At 40.7% G+C, this 27,330-nt stretch overlaps 6 protein-coding genes across 6 annotated transcripts; 3 read left to right on the top strand and 3 right to left on the bottom strand.

The window, feature by feature from the left end:
* Positions 1-81: 81 nt before the first annotated feature.
* HO133_007498 (uncharacterized protein) lies at positions 82-3,285 on the bottom strand (the record flags this gene model as incomplete). Its single annotated transcript, XM_037298389.1, has 6 exons — positions 82-555; positions 638-967; positions 1,136-1,744; positions 1,875-2,683; positions 2,707-3,011; positions 3,098-3,285. 6 exons carry the CDS (start codon positions 3,283-3,285, stop codon positions 82-84), a joined length of 2,715 nt encoding a protein of 904 aa, XP_037157024.1.
* Positions 3,286-5,557: 2,272 nt separating this feature from the next.
* On the top strand, positions 5,558-7,332 carry HO133_007497 (uncharacterized protein; the record flags this gene model as incomplete). The annotated part of the gene is made up of 4 exons (XM_037298388.1): positions 5,558-5,640; positions 5,729-6,417; positions 6,469-6,788; positions 6,838-7,332. The coding sequence occupies 4 exons, from the start codon at positions 5,558-5,560 to the stop codon at positions 7,330-7,332; spliced, it is 1,587 nt and encodes a 528-aa protein (XP_037157023.1).
* An 877-nt stretch (positions 7,333-8,209) lies between these two features.
* On the top strand, positions 8,210-13,389 carry HO133_007496 (uncharacterized protein; the record flags this gene model as incomplete). Its single annotated transcript, XM_037298387.1, has 7 exons — positions 8,210-8,618; positions 8,671-11,315; positions 11,366-11,655; positions 11,706-12,054; positions 12,103-12,494; positions 12,544-12,650; positions 12,704-13,389. The coding sequence occupies 7 exons, from the start codon at positions 8,210-8,212 to the stop codon at positions 13,387-13,389; spliced, it is 4,878 nt and encodes a 1,625-aa protein (XP_037157022.1).
* A 695-nt stretch (positions 13,390-14,084) lies between these two features.
* HO133_007495 (uncharacterized protein) lies at positions 14,085-16,750 on the bottom strand (the record flags this gene model as incomplete). Its single annotated transcript, XM_037298386.1, has 4 exons — positions 14,085-16,352; positions 16,407-16,460; positions 16,515-16,631; positions 16,685-16,750. 4 exons carry the CDS (start codon positions 16,748-16,750, stop codon positions 14,085-14,087), a joined length of 2,505 nt encoding a protein of 834 aa, XP_037157021.1.
* A 363-nt stretch (positions 16,751-17,113) lies between these two features.
* Positions 17,114-18,103, top strand: HO133_007494 (uncharacterized protein; the record flags this gene model as incomplete). The annotated part of the gene is made up of 4 exons (XM_037298385.1): positions 17,114-17,128; positions 17,193-17,309; positions 17,409-17,741; positions 17,801-18,103. The coding sequence occupies 4 exons, from the start codon at positions 17,114-17,116 to the stop codon at positions 18,101-18,103; spliced, it is 768 nt and encodes a 255-aa protein (XP_037157020.1).
* Positions 18,104-18,328: 225 nt separating this feature from the next.
* Positions 18,329-19,283, bottom strand: HO133_007493 (uncharacterized protein; the record flags this gene model as incomplete). Its single annotated transcript, XM_037298384.1, has 3 exons — positions 18,329-18,735; positions 18,796-19,102; positions 19,230-19,283. The coding sequence occupies 3 exons, from the start codon at positions 19,281-19,283 to the stop codon at positions 18,329-18,331; spliced, it is 768 nt and encodes a 255-aa protein (XP_037157019.1).
* Between the last annotated feature and the right edge of the window lie 8,047 nt (positions 19,284-27,330).

Genomic DNA, 27,330 nt, shown 5'->3' with positions numbered 1-27,330 from the left:
TCATCAATGCGAAGTAAACGACACAAAGCTGAAGAGATCACAGCGAAAACTCATACTCGATTTTTGCAAGAATCGTATTTTTCAGGTTAAAATCATGCACAAAGCCATGCCTGTCTTGTCCTCTAGCCCCGTCTTGTCGCTAGCAACGCGAAGTGCTTCCAGGAAACCTGGTAGAATGCTCCGGATTTCGTACCCAATGCTTGCAGAGTAAATGTTGCCCCGGTGGTTTCTGGCACAGATTTCCAGGCGGACTTCCCTGACAAAGGCTGCAATCGCTGGCTCGTTGCCTCCGGATACGCCTTCGGAAATAGCTTGCTTCCTTTTCAGGTCCAGCTGGGACCACGTTCTTGCCGTGCTGATGTGCAAAGTATTGTGGAATGATGTGGGAGCCTTTGGAGCTTGCGTGGGGTCCGGAAGGCCAGTCTGGGAATTGAAAGTGCTACCGATTCCGTATACCTCGCTGAAGTGGTTCGCACGACGCGCACGGATCGCAAGGGCATTAATGGGCTCTGATTGAAGGTCTGCCTCAGTGTAAAACTTGGCAGGGCAGCCCAGCTACCCACAGTGTAGGACGCTAGGACCGAAAGGACTGACGAAGGGAGGCATCACTGTTCCGTCACCAAGGTGGGCCTCGTACCCAGCCTGCGGGTTGGCAAAAACTTGAAGTCAGTCTATCGAAGATAGGTCCTTCTGCAATGAATTCTTCTGGGTTCAGCACTGCTGGTGCCAGCGACTCTCTTAACTTCACGTTTACAAAGAAAGTTTTTGGTGTGGTATGACACTTCTGTGTAAACAGTGCCCAGAACGTGATGGCTTGTAGACGAGGTGCGACGTCTCGACGACTGGCATGGTAGAACCCTGCTAGGAAACGCTTCACCTCCTGCCAGTGACCCAATGCGTCTTCCAGTTTCGGCCAGAACCTGTCTGCCGAAACAATGGATGTTGGACCACCCAAATCTCGTGGGACCTGCACATTCCGGAGTCAGTAAAGCACGAATTTTTTTGACGCAGAAAATTTAATAAAACAAGGTTGGGGAGCGTCATGAATATTTAAGTCCCAAATCAGTGCCTGGGACTCAAACATGGTGTCGAATTTGGGGCGGGGGGGGGGGTTTGCTGCAAAAAGTGCACTCACGTTTGGTGCGTTGAAGCCTTGGTATACAAGTTGCAAGAATGGGTGCGTCCATGATTTATCTCCGTCCTTCTCGCGAAAGAGCCCGTTCATGATGTTGGTGATGACAAGGTTAATGATCTTCGCCTTCTGCATTGCCTCCATCCTCCCGGGGACAATAGGCAAATTGAGCAACTCGTACCATCTCAACATTTGATTGAAGCCAGCTAGAGGGTATTGGATGATCCAGCTGTCAAGATGTGCTTGATTGTAATCCGAGACGGCCCATAAAAGAGCCTGAGAATAGGCAACCCATTGTCCAGTCTCACTGAAATTTTCTCGTGATTCGCACCTCTGGAGAAGGTTTCGAAGAGTCCAGTCCAAAAGCTGTCGACGAGAGTAGATCTCTGCATCTTCACTATCTTTAGCGCACCAGTTCTTGGTCTCCAGAGTCCGTTCGATTATCGTCATGAAAAGCTGTAATACCCCGGATGCGCTGGTAGCAAGTCCAGCTGTGATAGCAAGAGTGAGCTGGTGGTTGATGTACTTCTTGTTTGGGCCTCGGTAGCAGACCGTAGGAATGGTAGCCACGATGTTCTCTTGGTAGATGGACCTTGGGCAGGGAAGAGCACACTGGAAACATATACTTTGACTGCATATCATGTTCGCGTTCCGCTTCGCTTGCCCGGCAGCCTGTCACCCCAAGAGAAGTTAGCGAAGAAGTTCTCCGTCTTCGCATGGAGGGGAATGTAGTCAGACTCACTAGGGGAAAGTTCAGAGCGAATTCTGTAGTGTTCTCTTCAACGGTATCAAGTTTCTTGAGGACCACGGACATGATCTGCTCTTCACCGCAGCAGATTGGACATATGCCGCGAAAAGCTTCGATATCATCGGCCAGATCCAGCGCTTGTAGATGAATCTCAGAGTCCTCAGCTGACGATACCTCTGAACGCATGGCCCTGTTACTTTTGCGGTTGAGGATATCGGCTGTATAAGAGGACTTCTCGAAACCTGAAATTATGGAAAGTCCTCGGTTGATGAGCCTGTTGATTTCGGTAGCAAACCGATTTTCCTCGCTCGGAGAATTCTGCAAGTCCAGATAAGTCGCCCGATTGGCGGCATGAGCACCACGAAGCTGATCCATGAGCAAAAGTCTATCCTCATGTCCCGATACTGTCTGGATTCTCTCCATTATCATTCTTGCCCCATGGCGATCCTCTAACCGTACGATGACTTGCTGTTGCTTGTGGCGAAGGAGTAGATCCCGTAGCTGCCCAAGCTGGCCGCGAGTCTTGCATATGAGTCCCAGTTGATAGATGGCTTCTTCCCCAAGTAACTTGCGTAGGTCTTGAAACCTGATTTGTTGCTGGACGAGCAATGCAGGAACATTGACTAGGGCATTGGTAGCTGCATCCCACTCAGGTCCCAGTGAAGCTGCTCTAGTGGGAGACCTTCGCCCTTCATGTTGTGTCAGATTAATGGCCAATTTCCCACAACGCTTGACAAAAGTAGCTTCGTTTGGGTATTCTGGAAGTGATTCCCAGCTTGATAGATCGAATGAACCTTGGAAACCTTCGTTCGTGAGTGGAGAAAACCCTCCTTTAGCCCCATCAAGTATAGACGCCCCGTCGAATAGTTCTTAAACAGGATCAATGCCGCTCGAGCGGCCGCGAAGAACGGTATTCCAACGGAGATATTGGTGTTGCCGGGAAATGCGTACTTTCCGCCAAAAATTAGTAGAACCGCGGGAACATGGATTACTTCCATGACGTCGGCCAACCGAGCGAGCTCTGCGACATTTTGTTCGGCTATTTCCCCGTCCGTAATCAAAACCCAGAGGTCGGAATCCCGTATGGACTCTATTGCAGCCGGTTGTCGGAGTATAGTATCTGGCGAAGTACTACCTGAGCCGGAGCAATAATTGGCAGGTACTAGTACAGTGTCTAGAATCTGTGGCATTTCACATTCATGGTCCCACTTTGTCACGTTATCGCCGCGATTTCCGTGGAAAGCTGCCACAGCTTTGGCTTGTGCTCGCATATAGCTCCCATGGTACTGCCAAACGAATCCACAGCGAAGAACTTTTTGGCATCAAAGAAGGAGGTTTGGGTGGGAGGATTCACATCGATACTGAGGGGCTCTGCCACACTCTCTTGCCAGACAGGTAGAGCCATTGTCCAGTGACAGTCGAGCACAAGGGCGTATGTCCTCGCTACTGGCTAAATACGCTGAGGTATCAATAGGGTGTATCAGTACTGTTGCTGGAAGTGAACCGGAAAAAGAGTCAAACCAAATGGCTCGAGAATCATAGAAGACGAGAACATCTGAAATGAGTGGACCTATATATACAGCATAAATTCCGAAACATGAGTCAGAGTAGTCGAAAATAGTGAGTCAATACGGCAGAAAGAAAAGGGCGGGGTTGAGTCATGAATCAGCGTCATGGTCTATGGACTAGTTATGCCTGTCTGTATCAATGTGAAAGGAATCGGATCTTGCGGAAGGAGAAAATCTACATAGACCAGACGTCTGAGATAGAGCCTAAAACACATGATTGGCATCTAAAAATCACCCACATCTTTCGTGTGAGGGAAGGGTGCTGGCTTTGCTTCGCGGTGACCTGAACCAATTGCGCTGAGTGGAACAGTCCCCTCCATCCCTCTCCTTTATTTCATTCAGACACCGCTTATTGTCATTACCTTATAGACAAGAAAGCTGCATACTAAGGCGATCGACCTTAGGGTTTCCCGTCGTGCAAATTCGCATTTTCCCCAAAATGAAGGATACACTTCAAGAGTATACACATCGAAAACACCCCCGATCGGGGCATATACCGCCAGAGGCCTTAATCCGCAATTAGATTGAGAATAAGGTAACAATACTTGAAGCTCTATTGCCTTGGACTCCGCATACGTTTTAGTTTAGATAAGCATCGGGCGCATTGTGGGAGAGGCTTTACAACTGAAGCGCCAGGGTGCTTGCCGGTCGCTACCCTAATGAACTCATTAGCGATATGAGACTTGAATGGCGCTCACGAGGCTAAAAGAAGATCATGGGTGCTCAGTCAAAAGCCGGTTTAGTCAGGCGTCGCCTACCGGCTCCAGAAATATGAAGATTAAGACAATCAACATAGGTCTGGGACTCTGAAACGTAGGCCTCCACAACCGATCATCCCAGATCGTAAGACCTGGTCCGGTATGGGAGGTTGGCTTGGCGGGAGACGCACTCATAGAATGGATTGACTTTTCTCATCGTTGCACTTAAAGACCATGCTGGGGTAGACTCACATCAACGTTGATACAGGGCCGCGGTACATCTCAAGCAGGCGAATCCTGATTTATACGTCAGCCGTAGAAATGTACAAGCTTCGGCATTTGCGGGCAAAAATAGTAATGTGCAACAGCATCAGAGAATATGGTAAGTTTGGTGATTTTTTGTCATCAAGATCAATCAGAAGCAGAACTGATGTATTTGTTTCTCATCATTTGTAGGGTTTATGTTGGATAAAGCTTAGGCAAGTGCACTGAGCAAACACGTACCTATCACTTGATTTCTTCTTCGACCCCACTATCATAACCGAACTATGCATAGTCAGCAGAGATCATAACGAGCTGTGGCCGAGATATCAAGAAATTCAGGGATAAAGATATTCAGATGGTAGTGCATGTAGTTCAATGGCTCACGGAAGAATGGCCGGAACTTGTGTGATGGGTTTCCTCATAATGCAGGCCTCCGGCACAAATACAACGACAAGGGCAACTTACCTTGTTGGTCGGAGATCAAAGATGCGTCAAAGCTCGGTTGGCTTGAGATCAGAAAGCGGGGAGACCAGGATATGATTGATAGGCCAGATGTCTGCGTAGTGGTCAATTAACCCTTGGGGCCAATACTTGGATGTGAGCTCCCCATCCCTCGTACTTGCACGAGTTGCTGTGACGTCCGGCTTCGTCTTTTCCAAGGGTCCATACGTTAGGACTTTCAAGGTATAAAGAAGCAGTTAGGAGAACGTTTTGTGTCTTTGGTTGGGAGTGTGAAAACGAGAAGATTGTTCTAGGTGAAATTTCCACACGAGTGCGGGAACCGCCAAGCCTCGGCGAATCGAAAGCCAAGGGTACAGGACAGGGGTTCTTGACAAGCCAGATATATTGCAATTCTCTCCGTGTTCGAACACCAGCACCTCAATCATTACTTCTCCAGTGTTTGGTGACTCCTATGCTCGGCAGATACTGTGTGAGCTACACTTGTTGAATCTGCGGACCGTATGGCACAGTACCTTCGGAAAGCTCTCACTGTTGTCAAACGTGGTCAGAGCGGTTCGCTAGAAGATACGGCCACCGTGCTACGCATCTTCTGTCCTTGGTGGCTTGCGACTCAGAATTAAACATCACAATCGCTCTTTATTAATCCTCTCAAGGCCTGCTGAGATACAGCGGTACGGTCGATACGATGAACAGGCATAATGCCTATGTCAATGGGCAGAAAGGATACTCGTCTAGAGAGAGTGGTAATCTGTCGATATCCCCTCACAGGTAAGAGAGAGCTATTTTCTCGGCCACGTCCCGGCGGCGCGCATGGAATATCTGAACCTGATGCTGACATAGGCTTCTTTACTCCTAGATTTCAGCCGCGGTCCCAGCCAGCTCTACGACGAAGGAGGCAGCTTCTAATACGGTTGGGCATTGCTGGATGCTCTTCCCTGCTTCTCATGCTGATATTCTTCCCTTCAATACGATCCACTTTCTTGACGGTTCTGACTCTTGGCCTTATGTCAAGCTCCGACGTAGAGCAGCTACAGTTGGAGACTGTTCGGTACTACGACCTATCAGAATCTGGGGGTACCGCCAGGGGATGGGAGCACGAGGAAAGAGTCCTCATGTGCGCACCTCTACGAGACGCCGAATCTCATCTTCCAATGTTCTTCTCGCATCTACATAATTTCACTTATCCACATCATCTCGTCGATTTGGCATTCCTGGTGTCCGATTCGAAAGACAATACCCTACAACTCCTGTCTCAAATGCTAACCGATTTACAAAATGACCCTGATCCGAAACAACCTTTTGGAGAGATATCGGTAATAGAAAAGGATTTTGGGCAGAAAGTCAATCAGGATGTTGAGAGCCGACATGGTTTCGCAGCCCAAGCTAGCAGAAGGAAGTTGATGGCTCAGGCAAGGAATTGGCTGCTGAGTGCCGCACTCCGGCCAACCCACAGCTGGGTCTACTGGAGGGACGCAGATGTGGAGACTGCTCCATTCACGATCTTGGAAGACCTCATGCGGCACAACAAGGACGTCATCGTACCAAGTGAGTGATCGTCTTCATCTTCGCCAATGGTTCTTCGACTGATGACTATAGATGTGTGGCGGCCACTGCCTGATTGGCTCGGTGGTGAGCAGCCGTACGACTTGAATTCTTGGCAGGAGTCGGAAACAGCTCTAGCGTTGGCCGATACACTTGACGAGGATGCTGTCATTGTCGAAGGTTATGCAGAGTATGCGACCTGGAGGCCACATTTGGCATATCTAAGAGACCCATACGGCGACCCGGACATGGAGATGGAGATTGATGGTGTTGGAGGCGTTAGCATTTTGGCAAAGGCGAAGGTCTTCAGATCTGGGGTTCATTTCCCAGCCTTCAGCTTTGAGAAGCATGCAGAAACAGAAGGGTTTGGCAAGGTAGGCTCCGACTGTGTTGATCTCATGACATTGCTGACAACGAGTCTAGATGGCAAAGAGAATGCAGTTTTCAGTTGTCGGATTGCCCCACTACACTGTTTGGCATCTTTACGAACCAAGCGTCGACGATATCCGGCACATGGAAGAAATGGAACAAGAGCGGCGAAACCGTGAGAATGAGGAGAAGGAGCGAGTGGAGCGTATGAAGAAGATTAAAGAGGAGTTCAACGACCAAGGCAGCCAATGGGAGAAAGACAAGAACGCAATTGATGGTATCTCGCAGAAGGAGGAACAGATCAGGAAAGAGCATGATGCCGCCATGGCTGCTCAAGAAGAGAAGGGCCCTGCCGCACAGGCAGGTAAGGAAACCGCAGAAGGCGCTGCTTCGAAAGACTCGAAAGACTCCAAGGTTGCAAAGGATACCAAAGATGCAATTGATGCTAAGGAAGGGAAAGGTACAAAGAACGCCAAAAACGTCAAGGACACCGAGGACACAGCGAATGAAAAGGAAGTCGAGGAAGCTGAAGTGGTCAAGGATACATGAAAAGACAACTGATACCCAATCTCCCCTAGATTTCAAAGGTCGGAAGCGCATTATTCGATTTTACAGCTACACATTCCTGAGAGGAATCCGCGAACCGTTTCTGCCTTGCGGTCGTCAGGAAATCGTTAGCATCGCCAATGAACGATAGCTTCCATTTCTGGCAATAGATCAATATATCGGTAGTACGGACCTTAATATTGGACACGCCGCGGGAATGAACTGTCGGCGTAACGAACTTGATGAGATTTTCTCTACGTCTATCTAGTTTCAATTTGTGGCATAGAGGGAAGGACGTGAACGGGGCGTCCATCTGAAGGCTTTCTCTCGGTTATTTTTGGGGATCTCGCAGAGGCAAGGCGTCCGCATAGATAGAACTGTATGACAATAATAAGGTGTAGACAATTTCAAGGACAAATATACCAACTTTTACGAAGAGGACAACGAAGCAACTTGCTGTGCTCTCCGTATCATCCAAGCTGCAGGCAGAGGACTCTTTTGCGGACTCTACGACAAATGCTTGGCGCTTGTCGACCGAAAATAAAGCTCGGCATTTCATTTGATAGATACATTGCAGCGCCTTACTCATCGTGTCTCTGAGCTTTCTCATGATGCCCTTTGGAGGCGTATGACTGGAACAGAGATGTTTTTCATCGAAGGTGCTGCGGAAGCCTCTTAATCTTACCAGCAACTGGATGAGCCGCACCAACTTATAGACTAGGAAGAAGTGCTAGAGAGCAGCGTCTAGGACGCGAGCATGACCGGTGGTACGGAGAGACATGGGGGAGCCATCAGATCTTGGCATGAAGAGGCTCCCGCAAGTACTCGACCCAACACAGGCAAATCCAGTCAAACCATCAGGGCCACACCGGCTCGAAGTATGGCACAAGAGCGTTTCCCCCAGACGCACACGCCCGCTGCCGGCAACACAAAAATATCTATAGCTGTGGATCCTGTGGCTCTAATCACTACAGAGTGTATAACGGTCACCTCGGCAATGAGAAAGCATGCTCGATGGGCGCATTCATCTGTTTCTACTATTCTGGGAGGCGGCCCCTCAATGGCCACTGGAAGTGATATCAGTCGGCTTCCAAGGCAGAACGAAAGGAGCTTGGGAACTGCACAGACTCAATTGGGACAGGCTGGAAGGACGCCTAATGGCGCCGTTGGGGAAGATGACAGTCTGGCCAGTCGTTGGGGTCTTAGGGGAAAGAAAGGGAAGAGCATGCAAGACAATCCTTTGCTTTCTGCTTTCGCCCGCCTAAGGAATGATCTCAGAGATTGCACAGGTAGGGATAGCAGCATACGATGGCCTACGTAAAGAGCTAACCTTTTGCATAGATATCAGGAGCTTCGATATTCCTTCCTTGCTTCACCCTTTCCTCCAAGTCATACGCTCTTCCTCGACTTCAGCTCCGATCACTTCTCTTGCAATCGTTGCCATAACAAAGTTTTTCGCCTATAACCTCATAGACAGAGATTCGCCCCGCCTTTCGTTGGCGATGCAACTACTCTCCGCGGCTATTACCCACTGCCGTTTTGAAGCGAGTGATTCCGCAGCTGACGAGATAGTACTCCTGGGAATCTTGGAACTCATGGAAAGCATGCTTTCTGGCCCTGGAGGTGACCTGCTCGGGGATGAAAGCGTTTGCGAGATGATGGAGACAGGTCTAAGCATGTGCTGCCAGACACGTTTGTCCGATTTGCTGCGGCGGAAAGCGGAAATGTCAATGATCAGTATGTGCCAAACGATCTTCGAGCGCCTAAAATCTCTAGAAATCGAGGCTGGCGAAGACCTCGGAGTGTTGGAAGCAGATGGTGAAGAGAGCGCGAATGTTGTTATGAACGATCCTGCTGTGAATGGCACCACTGTTGGTCTACCGGCCCCTGGAGTCAATGGCTCGGCTTCGACGGGCGTTGTCCGAGGCCCGAGGCAAACTACGGAAAGCCACAACAACGTCGAGCAGCTATCTGAAGACCTGGAATGTTCCTCTGCTCAGATAAATGCAGGTGCTTTAAATCCAACGCTACCTAGCAGTGCTGAAAACTCGAACGCCACCCAGATGAGCGCAAGCGCGTTAGACCTCACCCAGCACTCCGAGCAGAATGCAGACGAATCAGCTATCATCAAACCCTACTCTTTGCCATCGATCCGAGAACTTTTCCGGGTCCTTGTCGATCTCTTGCAACCCCACAATCGCCAACACGGTGATACTCTGAGAGTGATGGCGCTCCGAATAATTGATGTAGCTCTCGAAGTGGCTGGACCATCTATAGCTAAGCACCCTAGCCTGGCGACATTAGCAAAAGACGACCTCTGCCGTTACTTGTTCCAATTAGTGCGTTCCGAGAACATGGCACTTCTAAACGAGTCACTGCGAATCGCAGGAACACTGCTCGCAACATGTAGAGAAGTGCTGAAATTGCAGCAAGAGCTGTTCTTGTCCTATCTAGTCGCTTGTCTTCATCCGAGAGTCGAGATCGAGGACGAGCTTGGCATCGATCCTGCTTTGTACGAAGGCGTTCCAAAGACCCCCAAGCTCGTGAGACCGGCAGCTTCTCCTCAGGCGGGCAGCGGTCGGTCGACGCCAGTGCCAATCAAAGAGCGTCAAAAGCTCGGACTAGAGGGTGGTTCAAGGAAGCCCGACGCCAGAGAGGCCATGGTGGAAAGTATAGGCGCACTATCCCGAATGCCCAGTTATCTCGTCGAGCTTTACATCAACTACGATTGCGAGGTCGATCGCAGCGACCTGTGCGAAGACCTTATAGGCCTACTTTCACGAAACGCATTCCCGGATTCGGCACGATGGAGCACCACCAACGTACCGCCTTTATGTCTCGACTCTCTGCTAGGATATGTTCAATTTGTTGCAGATCGTCTAGATGACAATCCAGTATACCAGGATTATCCTGACATCAAGAGATTGCAAGAGCAGCGAGCTCGCAAGAGAATTATCATTCGTGGTGCTACAAAGTTCAATGAGAACCCCCGGGCCGGAATTGCGTTCCTAGCTTCGCATGGCATCGTGGACAATCCTGATGACGCTCAGTCAGTTGTCGCATTTCTCAGAGGCACGACGAGAATATCGAAGACTGTCCTTGGTGAGTATCTTTCAAAGAAGTCTAATGGGCACCTCCTAGGAGCATTTCTGGACATGTTCGACTTTACCGGCAAAAGGGTGGACGAAGCATTGAGAGACCTGTTGAACTCATTCCGTTTGCCGGGCGAATCGGCACTCATCGAGCGGATCGTGGCGGTCTTCTCTGAGAAGTACTGTGGCAATGCTACGCCTGAAGGTATCGCTAACGTAGACGCTGTACTCGTCCTTACCTATGCGATCATCATGTTGAATACAGATCAGCATAATCCCAATGTCAAGAAGGACAAACGGATGACATACAACGACTTTGCTAGAAACCTACGAGGAGTCAACGGGGACAAAGACTTCGCTCCTGAATACCTCCACGAGATATACGACTCCATCAAGAGTAACGAGATTATCCTTCCTGATGAACATAATAATAAGCAAGCTTTCGATTATGCTTGGGAAGAGCTTCTTGTCAAGGCGCGAACCTCCGGACCTTTGACTATGTGCAATACGAACATTTATGACGCTGACATGTTCAGCGCAACGTGGAAACCCATCGTTGCAACGCTGTCTTATGTTTTTATGTCTGCCTCGGACGACGCCGTCTTCTCTAGAGTCGTTCTCGGTTTCGATCAGTGCGCTCAAATTGCAGCTAAATATGACCTTACAGATGCCCTTGATCACATAATATTTTGTCTCAGCTCGATGTCTTCCTTGGCTTCAGATGTTCCTACGAATACCTCACTCAATACAGAGGTTCAGGCCGAAAAGAAGAGCGTCATGGTTAGTGAGCTTGCTGTCAAATTTGGACGGGACTACAAAGCTCAGTTGGCTTGTGCCGTATTGTTCCGGCTAATACCAAGGAAGGAGTCTAAGATCAGAAACGGATGGGATCACGTGAGTTGAATAGATGTTCATCCTTTTTTTGGACTCTAACATTCGGACAGATTGTTCGCATCTGGCTCAACTTATTCGCTAATTCGCTCTTGGCGCCTTCCTTCTCCAAGTCCGAGGACTTGCTCGATATTTCCCCAATACCGCTGCAACCGCCATCTCAAGTCATTGACCGTGAACAACGCAGTAGTGAAGGCGGGCTTATCCAGACTTTTAGTTCTTTCCTCTCGAGCTATGCAGCGGACGACCCTCCTGAGCCATCCGAAGAGGAGCTTGAGAGCACTCTTTGCAGTGTTGATTGCATTGACTCGTGTCCGATGACCAAAATATTCTCAAACATTCTGTAAGTGCCATGCTCATAGGCGGACATAAAGTCTGCTCACCTATCTATAGGGCAATGCCACCTCAAAGTCGCCAAAGCCTCGTTCGCGCTCTTCTCAAACAATTGCCGGAGCCATCTTCGCCCGCTGTTATCGTTGTAAGGCCGGACAGAAGTGGCCCTGCTCCTACCAGGACGAACGGTCATCGGGCAAATTCATTGAAACCAGAATATGATCCGTCGGTGGTGTTCGTACTTGAATTGGCAACAATAGTGGCGACGCGAGACCATGTGTCCGTTACGCTGATGGGTCAGGCTGTGGCAGACGCTCTTCAAATTGTTGTGAGAGACGCCGCTAACGTAGACCCTCTGATACTGGCACGAGCAGTCTTCTACCTCCTCTACCTTTTGAACGCAAGCCAGGTAAGCCCCCACTTGAGTTTGTAGAGGGTCTCACTAAAGGTTTCGAAGGATCACTCGTTTGTTCGCGCACCCGTCATACTTCATACTATTGCAGGCTACGACCAAGCAATCCTGGAGAAGGCCTCAATCCCCATTCTGAATGGCTTGACACTCTGCATCCGAGATCCCAGCCCGCTCAGAAATGAGGTCACCAATACCCCCGATTTTTGGTCTATAATACGAAGCCTCCATACGTTGCCAGACGCTGCAGGTAAGGCTTTCGATCTAGTGTCAAGGGTGGTGGTCGGACAGCAGGCTGCAGTGACCGCAGATAACTATAAAGATACTGTCTCATTGTTGAATGGTTTCGCCGCTGTGGGAAGTGTTGGAGCAGTAGTCGAACAGAAGCGCGACAAGACCGCCCGACGAAAGGAAAAGCCCACGAAGTCAGCCAAGCCTCGGTAACTGACTCTACAATCGTGGATCATGTTTTATGCTGATGAGGTGCAGCGAAAATGAAGTCGTTGACCGTGGGTATCAAGCTGTTGTCATGATCTATCAGTTGACCAACAGAGTTCCCGCTCTCATCAAGCAGTCTCATCTAGAGAGAAAAGAAGGTACACTTTTCCGACATTCAAAGCTGTCTTCAATGCAGCTGATTCGTTCTTAGCATGGTTGACGTATTGGTCGCCCATATTCGAAGCCCTTCGTTCTCAATGTCTCAACCCATGTCGAGAAATCAGACACCAAGCGTTTTCATGCCTGCAAAACTCATTACTCTCGCCGGAGTTGGCATCTGCGGACCATCAGGAATGGACGGCAATCTTTGGGGAAGTCCTCTTCCCACTGATATCTCGGCTTCTCAGACCGGAGATCTACCAGACAGACCCTGTTGGGATGAGCGATACCAGGGTACAAGCTGCCAATCTGCTCTGCAAGATCTTCTTGCACTATCTTGTTCTGTTGTCGGAGTGGGACGGCATGCTAGACCTGTGGCTCCGAATTTTGGACATAATGGATCGCTTAATGAATAGCGGCCAAGGGGACAACCTCGAAGAGGCTGTTCCCGAAAGTCTGAAGAATATACTACTGGTTATGGCCGACGGTGGCTTCATCCAACCACCATCAGATGGCTCACCACCTACCGAGCTCTGGGATGAGACGTGTAAACGAGTGGACAGATTTTTGCCGGACCTGATTGCCGAGATTTTTCCTCAAGTCAATGCTCCCCCGCCAGAGACCAAGCCTCCTGAAAGCGAGGACAAAGCGCCAGCTGAGCTAGCAGCAGCGCAAAAGCAAGCTTTGAAGGCACAGCCTCCTCCAGCAGTCGAGCAGCCAAAGGAAGAATTAGACTGAGCTGCGTAAAGGTCAACATTCTTTAGTGGGAGTTTTAGAAAGGGTGCGCCGAGGCGAAAAACCCATCCAGCTTGTGTAAGATCTTGTTATGCATCAACACCCGTGTGCCTTTCAAGCATTGCTAGTCAATCACGCATGGACTTTAATACTCCATGTTTTCCCATAGATGAGATTGTAATCTTCATTTCTGCATACAACTAGGAAGTACAGGTGTAAGGACTCTACCTCATGGTCCAAGGCGAGACGTATATGTGGTGTCATATCGAAGATCTGTTTCAGCCTGGCCTGGAGCTTCCAATGCCGAAAGATTCATAGTTAAGCAGTTTCTGCCGCAATATCAGGCCCTACCACCACACTATCTATCCCTCAGCACAAACCGTAAGAGTGGTGTCTTCGATACTCTTAGGTCAAAGCACAAACTGCGAATTTCCCGTCCCAGCAACATACTCCCAGAGCTTGCACTGACCGGAAGCGCCATGCCAGCTTATGAGATTGCAAGCCTACTTTTGCCGATTGAGGACTTCGCAATAGTCTTGCGAGCGATCAATGGACCATTTAACCAGCTGGAGCTGCCTGACGTGGTCTCTGTTCCTTTCATTGACTCCATTCCAGGGGCTGGCCGCGTGCGATGCTTACGACGTGCATTTGGTCGCGGCGTTCTTGGAGCTGCTTCCTTCTCTAATCCAATCCTTCACTCATCCTCCCTCAAGGTCGACATCCAGCGCATCAGGGTTGGCAGCCATCGCTGGTTCCTTTGGTGGAGGAATATTTCCGCCTTGGGGGCCAGTGCTCGCGGCAACAAAGCCCACCGGTGCACGAGCTTGGCGTGCCAGCGTAGCCATCGCATCCGCTTGCTCATTTGATTCACCTTCGCCATTCTCGTTATCTCTGTCTTCGGGTCTTTGCTGACTTCTCGCGAGTGCTTGTGACGCAATGAAGTTGACATCAGTGTTGTACTGAGCTTGCACACTCCGCTTGATGCGAAGCATTTCCTTGAATGTATCTTCGTTGCCATGCTGCACCTCGAATTCCTCCCACTTGTGCCAGAATGTTGGGGTAGTTCTTGGATCGCAGAACTGCGAAGCATGCCCATATATGGCTCGAGCTCTGTCGATTTCACCCAGTCGTCGTTCCATCTCGGCGAATTTGAGACACATTTCACGGGCTTCTTTGTCGGGCAACGCGGCAATGGCTCTCTCGTAGATGGGACGTGTTGAAGTGAGTCCGAAATTCGAGGCAGATTTCGTGATATAGAAGTTGAACATCTCAAACTTATCGTCATCCGACACGGCGCGAGTGGCCCTCTCGTAGATTCGCATGGCGTGCCGAGCGAGACCGCGCTCCTCTTCTAAACTTCCATACATAAGGTATAGAACCTTCGCAAATTTGGGCGGGCAGCCTTCGACAGCTTGCTCGAACAGATCCCTCAATCTCTCAATCCCAATTTTGCGGTCCACCGCCTTTGTCAGGTATAGATTCCACAACTCAAAGGCGACTGGGTAGTTGAAGAGATCCAAGCCGCGCTCATAGATTTTGAAAGTTTCCTCGAAGTACTTGTTTTCCTCCATTAGGTTAGCAAAGTTGACCACAGTCTGTGGAGTGGCTATTCGAAGTTCAAAGATCCTTTCGTAGACTTTCTTCGTCTCTTCTAAGGTGCTTACGCTTTCCACCAGATCCACATAGAAGCTCCATAACTTCCAGCTCTTGTGGACTCGCTGCTGCGGCGAAAGCGTCTCGTCGAAGTAATCGATTGTGGACCTTTTCGGCGCCTGGGTGGCCTTCGCCATGATGTCCACAGCTCGATCAAAGTTCTCGTTCCTAAGCTCCATCTCGGCCCAACCGCACCACATCTCTGCAAGCTCAGCCACCGACTTGAATGGCACATTAACAGCTTTCTCGGTGATGATGCGTGCGGTGCGAAGGTCTCCACCCTCATCGTAGAACTTCGCATAATTCAGCCATAATCCATAAAACTTGCCAACGGCTTTCCTTGGTTGCACTGCCGCAATCGCATCCGTGTAAGTTTGGACCACTTCCTTCTTGTTGTCTCCCCAGAGGACCACCCTTTTCTCCCACTCATTAACGTTGTTTGGATTTTGGCGCAAAAGTACATCGTTCACTAAGAACGGTCGTCGATCCATAAGTTGCTCGAAGCGCATCATTCGGATGTCCAGGTCAAAGTCGGCATTCTCGTTGACCTTGCCCTTGTCGGACCGCACGGCCGCAGCATCCATCAGGGTACTAATGATAGATTCCTCGAACTCCGCGTAGGAATCAAAGACAATGGTGAAATCTCGGACAGTCATAACGGTTGTGATGCCTTCTTCAAAAACATCCCGCGCTCTTTCAAAGTTGCCCCTTGTGATCCAGTACGTTGCAAGCCCTGCCCAAAGCTTCCCGCGTTGGTCTGCAAATCTCTCTATGCCACTGCGTATAATTTTCTCAGTATCCATGCCAACATTGCCTCCTGTCTCAATTTCCTTTGCTCGTGTGACCAAAAGATCCACCATTTCACTCCACAACTGGAAGTTGCTTTTCGTGTGCTTGCTTCGAAATTTGGGTTTATTCAGTATATCCACGTATTTCTTGACAGCTTCGGTGTATCGGCCGTTCTCTATCAAGAGTTCTATGAAATCCTCGCTATCCTCTGGGTGAATTTGCATGTATCGCCTCCAGATCTTGATCGCTGTATCTCCAGACGCAGAGTTGGCGAAAGGTCTATAGAGGGCCCATAGTCTGTTATGTTGCGTAATTGGCAGTGCTCGTAAAGCTCTGTCGAAAGTGCGCCGCGTGGGAGTGACAAGAGGCTGCTTCATCAAGAAAGAGAGGTACATTTCCCATATCTTCGGCATTTTGTTCAGCAAAATCAGTGCTCGCTCGAAAAGTGCGTTAACCTTTGCGTACTCTGCCGAGTATATCGCAGAATTTTTGTTGCGAAGATGCTTGATCCGCAATTCCAGGTACTATGTATGATACATCAGCCTCACAGACCCTCATTCGTTGCAATTGCGACATACCATTTTCCAAAGTTTGTAAGAACGCGGCAGCTGTCTGCAAGCTCTCTCGAGTATCTTTGTGATCAATCAGCTCAGTGCACGTGACTTTAGAAAGACGCTCCAACGTACGAAGGCTTGTTCGAGAAGTGTGCCATGCTGGTGCTTGTAGTCAACGTAGATCAACCAGGGTTTGATAGATCCAGGATCACGCAGGATGTCTTGCTCGTAAACGACGTCGTCTGAGGACTGTAAATCCCAGTCAGCGGCACCATTCACGGTACAGTGGAGGTCGTACTCACGATGAGATACAAAGACGGGTCTGAACTCCGTGTGGAGCTTTTTGGCGGGGCAGCGAGGTTTGCCATGATTGGCAGTTTCACGCCTGGCATGCCCAACTCACAAAGCTGAAGAGCTTCGGTGGCTGACGCGATGAAGGAATTTTGTGCTCATTGAAACTCGAATAATTTGTACGTGGTACCTAACTTACATTGCGCTTAGAAAAAGTCGGCCTCTATTTCGCCGAGGTCGAGCTGTGGTGAAGTTACCGAAATGATTGGCGAGTGCTGCCCGACCTCACTTGCGTCTTGTTGCCTCTTTATCTATTTTGTTCGCACAATCATCCAGTTCATTCCTGAGTCTGCACCTGAAGTCTTTGTCCCACGTTACGCGAATTACCTGACTGCTTCAGCGACTGGGTGCCACGACGTCACATTCCACCATCATCCAAGATGTCTGGAGCTGGGGTAGGCAATTGGGGCTATCGGACCTGCGTACAAGAGTACTCACTAATCATACGGATTGCATCAGGATCGGGAAGCTGTCTTCCCAACGCGACAGTCCCTGGGTGCTATGAAGAACAAGCTTAAGGGCGCCGAGACCGGGCATAGTCTACTCAAAAGAAAAAGTGAAGCCTTGACAAAGTACGTCTTGCCCATTCATTTCACGAGTTGAGCGTTAACGCTCTATCAGGCGCTTTCGAGGTATGCTACGTCCAGACTTAGACTCTACACTTGATGGCTAAAGCGAGCAGAGATCACAAGACGAATTGACGAGGCAAAGAGGAAGATGGGCCGTGTGATGCAGATTGCGGCTTTCTCGCTAGCCGAGGTCACATATGCAGTTGGCGGAGACATTGGGTATCAGATCCAGGAATCAGCGAAGCAAGCTCGCTTCAGAGTCCGCACGAAACAGGAAAACGTTTCTGGAGTTTTCCTACCTCAATTCGAGAGCTACACGACAGAAGGGAACAACGATTTCGGGTTGACAGGTTTAGGGAAAGGAGGGCAGCAGGTTCAACGGTGCAGAGAGACATACACCAGAGCTGTGGAAACTCTGGTAGAGCTCGCTAGTTTGCAAGTAAGTCATCAGTGTCCAGACCCGAGAATCGTCGACGATATCTCTAACATTTCGCCCAGACAGCTTTTGTCACCCTAGACGAAGTCATCAAGGTCGTCAACAGGAGAGTCAATGCAATCGAACACGTCATCATACCACGCACGGAGAACACCATCAAGTATATCAATTCTGAGCTGGATGAACTTGACAGAGAGGAATTTTACCGCCTGAAGAAGGTCAAGAGCAACAAGCAGCGAGACAACAATGCCGCAGAACAGGAAGAGAAGGCATCCAAGAGGCGCGGAAGCGACAAGGAGAATGCCGATGATCCTGGAGCTACCGACATCCTAGGGGAACAAGAAGATCAAGATGTGATATTCTAGGTCGCATGACACTTGCTATGGTCCAGGTGAGTTGCGGTTTACGCTTCCCGATTATGGCTTGCGCTTGTAGAAATAGGGTATCTAGACATCGCATCAACCGTCTAGTCTGTCTGATGCGTTTCTCCCTAGTCGGACATTGGTCACTCACGTTTGCACTGCACGTGCTTTTCAAGAGGAGGGCAAAACTTCTGCTCCACAGTTGATCGAGACTTTTTCGATTTTGCATCACTGGCGTTGATACACAACCTTTACCACTTTGCCTTCCTCGCCCAGAGCCATCCCGGCAGTATTCTCCTTCGCACTAATAGCACCTGCTTCAGCTTCGTATTCAACGAAAGCTATGCCTCTCCTCCCAGGCACCAGTCGCACTTCCCTAAATCCTTCGAACCTGCCAAATATTGCAGTGAGTCCGTCCACGCCATAGTCCTCTGGTAGATTCTGCACGAACAGAATCTTGTTGGGTGGTAGGTACTCTTCTGGTATGACTGCGCCTGCTGCTGGATTCGAAGATTTGAGACCAGCTCCGCGAGAAGCTTTGACCGGCCGAGCAGTGCCAGCTTCTGGAGGAGCACCAGCTGCTGGACGCTTCAATTTCTTCTGGGCTTCCGCAGACTCGTACGCTTGCTTTCTCTCTGTAGTCGCGGTGGTCAGCTGGTTCATAATCTATCAAGGGCCGGTGCACGTGTTCGTACCTTTTTCAGCCAGCCTCCGGCGCCTATGTGCCTCGAAGGCTTCTGGGGGTCCCTCTCTTTGCACCGTAGCATCGCTCTTTGTTCTCGCATAGTCCAGCAACATAGGCTTATCAAACAACTCGAACCCTTGGACCTCCTTGATCGCCCGCTCGGCAGCTTCGGTCTCGTCAAAGACTACGAAAGCCTGGCCTTTGGCTTTGAGGTTCGTCTTGGCGACGAGTTCGATGACATTGCCGTATTCAGAAAAGATTTCGGTGAGAGCTTCTTTCAGCTGGTCCAATTTGATACGTTCTTCCAAATTCTTGACCTGTATCATACATCAGTGCATGTCATCTCAAGCTGAAGCAACGCGACTGTGCTGGGCTAGGCATGCTAACGTAAACCCTATAACTTCGTCAGCCATGTGCTCAAGAAGGGTAGAGGACGGATGCTACGCACGTAGGATTCGATGGATTGGTGACACCAGCGTGGGCTGCTACCGCAGCCATGGTTAATATTGGATGGACAGAGTGACGTTGTGCCAGGGCTGGATTCTACAAAGTTACAGCCAAGATTGAATTAGCGTGTTCAAAAAGAATGCGAAAGCTTCAAAGCCTCAAAGATCTTTTCTCAACACGTGTTCGATACTCTCTTAGCTAATTTTTCCAAGTTTCTATTATATTATAAAACAACAATTTTCAAGGATTAAATTTAAGAGATCGTAAATTCTAGTAGATTATAAGTTCTTATAAATATAGATAAGTATTACGCGTATATCTTCTATTAATTAAATATATACTCTTAAGTTTACTAGACGTAAGTTCTCTCTAATTAGATTAGTCTTCGCGTAAAGATTAATATAAAGAATATATACGTCTATTAATTAGAGGCTATACTCGTAGTAACTATTAATTTTAATAAAATTCGAAATTATTTTACTTTATTCTCGATTCGAATCTATTAACTTCTCTAATTAAAAAATCGTAAAAATCGTAAAAATCGTAAAAACTCAATAAATAATATAGAAATATATAATTATTATTAATATATACTTCTTATTATTTAAATTTAAATTAATTTCTTTAATTTAATTTACTTAGAAATTATTTTTAATATAACTTTTTTTCTTTCTATTAAAATTTAATTTTATAATTTTAAATAAATCTTAAGTTAAAATATTTTTACTCTTCGAGAGTTAAATTTAATTTTAAAATTAGATTTAAAACTTAATTACTTTCTATAAATTTAATTTATAGTTTTAAAATTATTTATTATATTTAAATATCTATTACGAGTTTAGATCTATAAGTTAAATTTATAATCTATTTTTTTAATTAGAGCTATCGAGTAAATTTAATAAGCGAACTTTAATAAGCGATATTTAAACGAGTTCTTTTTAAATAATTATAAGATTAAATCTTATAATTCTTTCAGCGTTAAAAAGCGTAAACTATACTTTATAATTTAAAAAAAAAATCTTAAAATTTTAATAGAAAAAAAAAGGTATCTTATTTATAAATAACGTATATCTATTTTTTTAAATAAGAGAGCTTAAGAGAGCTAGCGAGCTAACTTAGATAGTTTAGTTAGAAGACGTAATAACCTCGAATTTATAATTAATTATATATACTAATTTAAGATTTTTTAACTTAGCTCTATCTTATTCTTTATATATACTAATTTATTAATTAGCTAATTTTTCTATAGCTATATAAATTCTTAAATAGAGAATAAAATAAGCTTTTAAAGTATTATAAACAAGTTTAATCTTTTTTTAAAGATCTTTATAATAAAGTTATATTATTAGATTTTAAAATAAAAAATAAAATCTTTTACTTTTAATAAAAGATAATAAATTAAAATAAATTTTATTTAAACGCTTTTAAAGAGAATTTTAATAGATATAATAAAGATTTTACTTAAATAATATTTTAGTTTATTAATTTTATAGAATCGTAATATAATTATTTTTAAAACTTAAATATTTATTTAAATATATTTTATAATAAGAATAATTTAAAAAAAAATTTTAAACTGGATTCGGATAAAAAGGTAGTCCTTTTCGATATACTTGAACGCTATTTTAAGCGTCTTTTATACTAGAGGCCCTTATTTACACTATACCGCCTAAACGACTAATACGTTCCCCTTACGCCCTCTCTTACTCTATTTACGACTATATATAGACTTACGCGCTAATCTATAGTATTAAATTAAACTATTTCTATATCTTATAAATTATCTTTATTACTTTATTAGAGGTTATTTATTAAATTCTTAATATATAGTTAGATAGCGTAGAGATAAGAAGAAAAAAGATAAGAGGAGAGAGAGAGAGAGAGAAGGATTAAGCGTATATATTAAGACTCTTAAGCTACTTTAGACGCCTATAAAGATAACCCTTCTCTCTCTCTTTATCTTTCTATCTTCTTAACTTACTTTTTAACTTACTTTTCTCTTCTTATTACTATTTTTAAGAACTTATTTTACTTATTTTATATATAGATAATCGTTTTAATTATTATCTACGATAACTTATTATAAAATACTATTATATACTTAAAAGTAAAATGTGAGCTTATTTTACGCCTCTCGATATAAGAGAAGCTAGCTTTTAACTCGAGAATACTATAATATATAATATAAGAAGATTAATAAAAACTATTAATTAATAACTCTTTACGCCGACGTTATTAATTTATACATCGATTATTTTAAAGGTTTATAGAGAGAATAAGTTATCTTTAATATAAATTCTATAATCGTTATACTTTTATTATTAATCCTCGATCTCTAGATATTATAATATCGTTAATATTAATCTCTATTATACTCTTAAAAAATCGATAAAGAATTAAATTAAGAACTTTTTTTATTAAATATATAATAACTACTTCGTTAAGAAAATTAGTTTAATCGAGATCTATTAATATTAACTAAGTTAGCTCTATATTAAATAAAAAGATAGATAAATTAATTCGTTAATCTTAAAGAAAATCTATAATATAAGTAAAGACGTATATATTAATACTTCTATATATACGAGTAACTATTAAAATAGTTTATTAATAATTTATTAATCGAAGAATATAGACTAAATAATAGCGAAATTAATAAATCTCTCTTAAATGCGATAGATTTTATAAAGCTACTACGTTATTACTAAGTAATAAATACTAATATCTTTTCTTATAAACGATAATGAATTTAATTAACAACGATTCTACTAGTCGTAATATTCACTAGATTTCAATGTAAAGTCCTTCTCGAAATTATCTATTATAATTTAAATTTATTTATTTAACGCGATAAAACTATCGAGAAAGTAGCGCTTATCTTATAATTAAAGCTTACTTAAATTAAGTCTTATAAAAAGTGGTAAAAATCGTAAGTAATTGCTAAGTAATTGAGTCTATCACTCTAACGAATATATAAAAAAACTTATATATTCTTTATCGATAGTAATCTTATCTTTTATATAATATCTTATATTATTAACCTCGTCTATAACGATAATATCTATCTTTTCTCGAATATTAACTCTAGAATAATTCTAACTTTAAGCGTTCTAAAGAAATTAAATTGCTAATAAATTTTACAAAAAGAGAATATACTAAATATTCTCTTATTTCGTGCGTCTATATAAATCTCGATAAATATAATACTCTTCTATAAGAAGTATTACGAGTAAATTAAACGATTAAAAAAAGAGATTAGCTTTATATAAGTCTTTATAACCTATTATCTTCGATAAGCGATAAGAAATATTATTAATAATAAGCTCTAAGGCTTCTAGTTTTAAAGAGTTTAAGCTAATATAATTATTTACTAGATAATCTTAATTTTAATAAAATTATTTATAATTTAATTATAGATTATATTAACTTAGCTATCTTTTAATATAATTATTTATTCTATATAATTTAATATAATATCTAAGTCGTATATAGAGATATAATATTTTAAATCTAATTAATTTAAGCGATTAATTAAATAAATCGATAAATTAACTCTCGATAATTTAAAGAGCTAATTGAAATATAGAATACGAGTATTCGCTAGAAGAAAGAAATTTAGAAGCTTTATAATTGTCGAGATAAATTATTTCAGCGTATTAATAGTAATTTATATTTATTTATTATATAAAGAAATAAGCTATTTATAATTAATATAAGAAGATTAAATAAGTTATAAATGAAAAGATTAAAGCGTGAGAGCGAAAGCTTATAAATTAGATTCAGAAAGAATATAACGCTATCGCTTTTATATAAGATATATAAACGTAGTTTAAAAGAGATACGGAGTCGCTTAATCTTATTCTCTTCATCTTAAAGTGTATTTAATATATCTTTATAAAGCGATCACGCATCGTTAAGACTTTCTTTAATCTATTATTAACTTATAATATTAAAAGCGATATAAATTAATAAGTCTTTATTATCGATAATATAATATTATTCTATATTCGATAGAAGAGAGTATTTTAGAAAGTCTATTAAATATAAAGAATTTAGGCGAGAGGAAACGATCTTAATAATAACGTAGAACGTCTTTTAAACACCGTTAAATTCGATTCTCAGTTAAACTTCTCGATTCTCTATCTCTTTTCTATAAGATATAAATTATATTAATATCTTTACTATCTTAATAATATCGATTTACCTTTAAAGAAGCGACTTTATAATCTTAATAATAAATATTTATTATAACGATACTTCGATCGTTATTATTCTTTTCGACCTCGCGAATTCTATTTTTTTCTTTATCTTAAATATATAGCAATTACGTTTAATAGTATAATATATTTTAAAAATTATATAACGACTATTTACGAAGTTTATATATCTAATAGAATTTAGTCTATCTCGATAAGTTTTAGATTAATTATTAATTTTCTTAATTTTACGAATTGCTTATATATATAAGAATAACTATTCTATAACTTATTTATCTTTATATTTTAATAACTTAAAAAGTTCTAGTATTAAGAGAGTAGAGATATTTTATACTTCTCTAAATTTATCTTTATAAAGTTATATTCTAAAATAATATATTAACTCGAAGAATATATAGTATTCGAGAATATATTTTTTATTATATATTATTATATTATTTAGAGTAATAAGATAATACTAAGCTTCTAAGTATTAAATTTTCTAATTTTATATATTCTAATTCTATAATAGTATTAAAATTTATATATCTTTAAATTATATAGTTTTCGAGTTTATAGATATTTTAAATTTACTTATTTTTAAATTTTATATAATTTTTAAATTAATAAATTATCTTAAAGTATATAGTCTTTTAAAGATAAATTTAAGAAATTAGAGAATATCTTACTCTTTTAATATTAGAATCGAAGTTTAAAAAAGAGGATTAAAATTAAAGCTTTACGAGTTTTTTAAAAATAGAGTTAAAGAAAGAGTTTAAAAATAAAATATAAAAGTATAAGAAAGATAAGATAAAGGGGATTTAGAAGTGAAATAGAAAGTTTAGAAATATACTAATATTTATCTTTTATATATTTCTTTATTTATTCTTAATTAAGAATATTATTATTAAATTAATAAAAAAGATAAAAAATATTTTATATAGTAAAAGTAAAAGCGTAGTAGTTTATTAGAAGAAAATTAAATTTAATAAAAAAGGTAGATTAGCTAGCGCGATTATATTATATAGATATTATATTAATTATTTATAGAAATAAAAGATATTATATTTATTAATCGATTAATTATAAATAATAATCTTTTAATATAATAGAAATTATATATATAAATCTTATATATTAATATATAAGCTAACCTAAGCTTAGAAAGTCTTATATTCGTTATATATTAATCTACTATTTAAAGACTTTAATTATATTATTTATTAAATTCTATATAACTTAAAGATAGAGAAATTATTAAATAAGAGATCTAATTTAGTTTAGACTTCGAAAGATATATAAATATTAAGAGATTTAATATTATATTATATATATTTAATAATATAAATAATATTATAGAATAGCGATATTAAGTATAAAGATTAGCGATAAATATAGAAGCTAATAAATATATTAAGTAAGAAATATTTATAGTAGATTATATATTTAAAGAATAAAAAAGTAGACTAATAAATGGCGATGTTGAAACTTTTAGAAATTAAATAATTATTAAGACTTTATATAGTCTTTCGTTAAATAATACTCGCGATTAGATTTAGAATATTACTATATAAAAATATATAATTAACAAATATAGATAGATGATTATTACGAAATAAATTAGAGTATTTATATATAAATTTATAATCGTAAAAAATGATTACGTTTTAGCGTTTTATAAGTCTTTATAGATTATATATTTATAAATAATTACCTTTATATCGAGTCTCTTATTTTAGATCTTATAACTTCTTTTATCTTACACTTAATAAATTTTATTTTCTTTTCTAAATTTAAAGCTTTAGATAATATAATTTATTGATATCTCTTTTAATAGTTAAATAAGAGACTAGATTATATATCTTATTACGCTCGTTTAATATTATATCTAATCTCGATATTATATAGAAAGAAATAGAGTTACTTATATATAATTCGAATAATAATTATACTCTATATTTATTAAGCTATATTAGCGAAGTAAGTTTTTAATATAAAATTATAAAGCTAAAGAGATAATCTTTACTCTAAAACGATAGTTTTATTATTAATATAAAATATCTATTAAAAGTAAAAAGACTATTAGCGTTAAACTAATATAAATACTAATTAATAATAAATAAGTAGAGAAGTTATTATATCTACTTCTCGAATACTAAACGTCTTTAGAAGAACGTCTTCTTTCTTCTTCGAATTTGATATTAATCGAGATCGCCAGATAGATAATAACGCCTTTTTTGATCTAATATTATATTTAATATTAAGTCTAAGAACTATAACGATATTTTCGTTAAAATTAAATATATATTTATTAATTAGTCTTATTAACTCTTTCTATTACTATAAATATAATATCTTAATTATAACGAAGAAATATTAAGAATAGATATACGTAAAAGAGATATCTAGTAAATAATTAAAATAACGTTTATCGATAACTTTATATTTATAGAGATAGATATTTAAGATAGACTCTAATCTAATTAGATTAAGAATAGTTATAATATTTATATCTCTATAAATAACGCTTTTTAATTAAGATATAATCTTCTAAATAATAAGCTCTATATATATATCGTATTTAGATATTAATATTTTAACGATAAATCGAAAAGTATATAAAGACTAGTCGAATCTAATACTTATAATTATTTTTATTAATATTATACTTTTATAACGCTAGAGAGAATTTATTTATTTATCGAAGTTTATTTAATATATAATTATAAAGCGATTTATATCTCTCTAATATCGATTATATTATCTAAATCTCTTTAATATAATATTAAATACTATTTATAATTTTATCTCTTTTTCTTTATAATATAGAATTAGAAAATTAAAAAGACTATTAATTATCTTTAATAATATAATTCTCTAAGTCGATAAATTTAATAGAAGATTCTAATTTAAAATATAAATTACTTAAGCTTCTTCTCCGCGATATTTAAAAAATATAGTAAATCTCTTATATTTAAGTATAATAAAAGCGATTAAGCTATTATATTCGCTTATAATATAATACGATATAGATAGCTATTAATATAAGAAGTTAAAGAAGCGTATTCGAGTAATTATCTAAATATTATAAAGAAGCTAGCCTAAAAACGAGCTAAGAATTTCTTCGATATATCTAATTCTCTTTCTATTTAGATAAATAAGTATTAACGATAGTTTAAAGATATTCTAAAAGATCTATAAATATATAATAATATTATTATCTCTATAAAATTATTAATCTCCTTTATAAATAAAATCTAATTTAATTATATTTAATAACTGATTAATAAAGAACGTCTAGATATATAAGCTAATAAATTCTTAACCTTACTAAAACTTTAATATAGAAATTCTTAGAAAGGCTAATAATATAAGATCTTACTCTCTTACTATTAGCTATTTTTAATTTAGAGACTTCTAATAGAGTAATACTTAGCTTCGTAATTAGTCTTAAGAGCTTTTACTTAAATACGTCTTTATATAAAAATCGTATAATCTAATATAAACTTAGAATCTATAGAAAACTTTAATATATATAAATTCTAAATATATAAACTTTTTATTTAATATTTTACAATTAAATTATATTAAAAAGAGCGTTAAATATAAATATACGCGTTTTCTTTATTATATCTTATATAAAAAATTCTCGATATCGAGCGATATTAACGTAAATTAAGAATCTCTATCTTTAAACGTATTATTATAAAGAACTATTATATCGTTAAACTCGATATTATAAATCTTAGTAATAATTAATTAGTCTTTATAATTATACTTAATAGACTTAATTATATCGATATAATAGTTAGTAATATAGAGATAATAAATATAAATAAAAATTAATTTCTTTAACTTAATTAATATTACGAGAATAACTAAGAAGACTATAAGAGATTAAA

The sequence above is a fragment of the Letharia lupina genome (genome assembly GCF_014066315.1).
Source record: "Letharia lupina isolate WasteWater1 chromosome Unknown contig_3, whole genome shotgun sequence".
Lineage (NCBI taxonomy): Eukaryota > Fungi > Ascomycota > Lecanoromycetes > Lecanorales > Parmeliaceae > Letharia > Letharia lupina.
The sequence above is the reverse complement of the archived record's forward strand: the minus strand, read 5'-3'. Positions and strand labels throughout refer to the sequence as shown.